General features: G+C 52.0%; 1 protein-coding gene across 1 annotated transcript; it reads right to left on the reverse strand.

The window, feature by feature from the left end:
* Positions 1-252: 252 nt before the first annotated feature.
* WHR41_09660 (uncharacterized protein) lies at positions 253-2769 on the reverse strand (the record flags this gene model as incomplete). The annotated part of the gene is made up of 1 exon (XM_069378262.1): positions 253-2769. One exon carries the CDS (start codon positions 2767-2769, stop codon positions 253-255), a length of 2517 nt encoding a protein of 838 aa, XP_069224785.1.
* Between the last annotated feature and the right edge of the window lie 370 nt (positions 2770-3139).

Consider the following 3139-nt stretch of genomic DNA (forward strand, 5'->3'; position numbering starts at 1 on the left):
CAGTGGTGTCCACAAGCAAGCAAGCGCCATGCTTGAGGTCCGCCCGCTTGCTTGCTTGATTTGGGGTCGTGTGCTTGCTTGCTTGCTTGATTCGACCGAAGATGCTTGATGCTTGCTTGATTGCTTGAGTACACAAGGTCACGCCGCTTGCAAATGACTGAAATATCTGACGACGTGAAAGCAGGGACAGATTTGCCCTGAGTTTTTTAAAAATCTGTTCACAAAATGTCTCCATTATGACGCTCTTGGAGACTATGGGATGAAGACTAAACACTCATCAAGTCCAGAAGCACTGACCATGTCAGTATCTACACGTCCCGGTGATTCCTTACTCGCCGAAACACTTTCCCTCACGTTTTCCATTTGCACCTGCTGCAAAGTGTCCCATGCTTTTTGCCCATTCGCAACTTTGTTGATCAGCCAGCTCTTCAAACACTGTCCCGCCTCGATCACGTCCTGTTTCAGATTGAATCGTTCGTCGGTGATCATACGTTTTGCCTGGCTGAATGCTCTCTCACATTCAGCTGACATACCTGGTATCGCAAGCAGCTTGAAAGCGAGCTTCGCAAGGGTGGGAAACATCCTCTGGCCAAAGTCTCTCCACCAAGCGATAGGCTGGTTCTTGTAGAGATCGGTGACGTTGAGATCCTCGAGTGAGAGCTCCAGGAAGCGATCCAGTTCAGAGTCCTCGCGCTTGCGTTTCTTCTTGCATCGCTCAGCAGAGATTGTGGCGTTGCGTCTTACAGTGTTGAAGAAATTGTCGAACTGTGCATATATGTCGTCGGTTTCCTTTATCGATGTATCCGTTGCAGGCTCGCTATGCGAACCCGTCGAGAAGTTTTCACTCTTGCGCAGAGTGCTGAGAAATTCGGTGTAACATGCTGCGACGGCATTCTGCGCGTTCTTGATCTCCGACCTGGAGCGAGGTACTTTTGCCCACGCGTTAGCAAAGTAGTCGTTGCGGTAACAAGGGTGCAGAGCGATCGCTGCACGATACAATCGTGTGTGGTCGGATTTCCCATAGTACTCCTTTAGCTTCTCAAAACCATGATTGATACAGTGACGGTAGTGATCCACAAACAGATCGGGATTCTTTGATACATCATCGGCGCGGATCTTGAGCATCATGAACAAGAAATCAAAGGCGGGAAGGACCTCCCATAAAGCTCCATGACTGCCTTCCAGCGACAGCTTATTTCCTTTGCCTTCCAATCTTTCCGTAGCAAGCTTGAACGGCAACAGCAGTTCTTCATAGTGGCGGAGTTCCTCCCAATCCCCTTCAAATAGAAAGTCTTGGGAGAGGTCGTACGCCTTGGTGTCCTGCCTGCGCCACTGACGGCAATAGGAGCGGATCGGGTTCTCAAGCAGAAGCGCACGGGCGATCATTCTGTAGACGCTGTTCCATCGTATCCCAGTATCCTTTACCAGGCGGTAGCAGAACGTGGTAATGTCGTCGGCGATGTCCCGCTGCGCTTCGTTGAACATCTGTATGCGTTGATCCGAACGCATGATGTACCGGACGATGTTGTGGAGCTTGCCAATTGCATGCTGTCTCCGCCATATATCGAAACTCTCGTCGTCACCAGCATCGCTCAGCTCCTTTTGAAAAGCAGCAAGTCCCTCGCCGAACAACAACGCTTTGACAACGAGATTGACGGTATGCCCCCAACAGCGCAGCCGACATTGTGCCGGATCAAGGCCGAACTCTTGAGCGAGAATTTCGACGGCTGTGTCGTTGTTTGCAGCATTGTCAAGCACAAAGGCGCCAATCTTTCGTTGTATGCCGTAATCGCGAATCAGGGCTGAAACGGCATTTGCGATCTTCTCACCGGAATGTTGGCCTTCGAGCCGTGGCATTCCGATCAACGCATTGCGAAGCAGGCAGTCTTTGTCGATCCAGTGAGCGACTACTCCGAGAAGCGAGAGGCCGTTCGGTGAAGACCAGCCATCGAAGGATAAGCTGACATCGCTGAGAGATGTATGCAAGGACTCAGCGACCTCAGGCTTACGTTGTTCGTATGCATCCATCAACCAGCGGCGCGCACTACTACGCTGCGGAAGAAGATTGGTAACTTTAGGGCCACTACGAGCGAGTAGTCTCTGCAGATGAGGGCTCGTAGCTTGGGACAAAGTGATGTCGTCTTTCGCGATCCAGTTTACGTAGTCTTCGCGCCATCTTTCCTCCCAGAGGTGCTCGTCCATGAATCCTTCAATACGCCCTTGTGCTTGCACGCTCTCCTCCAGACGCTCTAGGCCGATGCCATGCTGGTCGTTAAGATGGCGAGTGCAATTGGTGGAAGCCTGGGCATTCATGACCTTGATACGGCCCTGCTCATGGCAGTATCGACAGATCCAGTGCTTGATCCATTTGCCGCTAGGGCCTCTCTTCTCTAGCTCAACACCATGGAGGTATATCCATGAGATCTTATTTCCGCCGAGCCTTCGATTGCTGCGGAAACAGCGGCGGTATCCAGAAAGCTCGGGTCTGTGTAGTGGAACTGTGAAAGTGCAGCGTGTTGATGCCAGCACCGTATTCCTGGTATCTATCTCTTCCTCTTCGTCGTCATCATCGTCCACTTCTGTTGACGGGATGGGGGTCGAGGCTAAGGCGGATGGGTTCGAGGTGCTTGGAGATGGAGATATGCATCCCTTGGGGCGTGTCGCGAGCTCTGGAGAGCCTTTCCCAGGCGTTTTCGAGCATTTGGGCGTGAGTTGAAAGGCTAGTGTTGCTTGGGTGATCTTCCGCACTTTACGCGGCGGCGAATTCATGATGGCCAAGCTCGCAACCAATGCGATCAGTGGTACACGCTTCTGCGAGAGCAGAAAATCAGGGTCCACAGCGGGGGAATCAGAGTTCCAGCACGTATCTCCGGCGGAAGGCTGCGGGCCGTGGTCTGCGATCTCTCGTTTAGCGCGAGCTCGCTTTATTTTGTGATCGGTGCTCTGGGACAGCACGTATATACGTTATACCGTTCAATAATCCACTACCAAAGAAATATATCAAGCATAGCCAAGCGGCTTGAGACCTCATGTGCTTGCTTGCTTGATCACGGTCCTTTGGCTTGCTTGCTTGCTTGGTGCTCATAATAGCCAAGCGCAAGCAAGCCGCTCGTACTGGACTTGCTTGTGGACACCACTG

The sequence above is a fragment of the Cladosporium halotolerans genome (assembly GCF_011745625.1).
Source record: "Cladosporium halotolerans strain TM138-S3 chromosome Unknown Sca285, whole genome shotgun sequence".
NCBI classification, from domain to species: Eukaryota; Fungi; Ascomycota; class Dothideomycetes; order Cladosporiales; family Cladosporiaceae; genus Cladosporium; species Cladosporium halotolerans.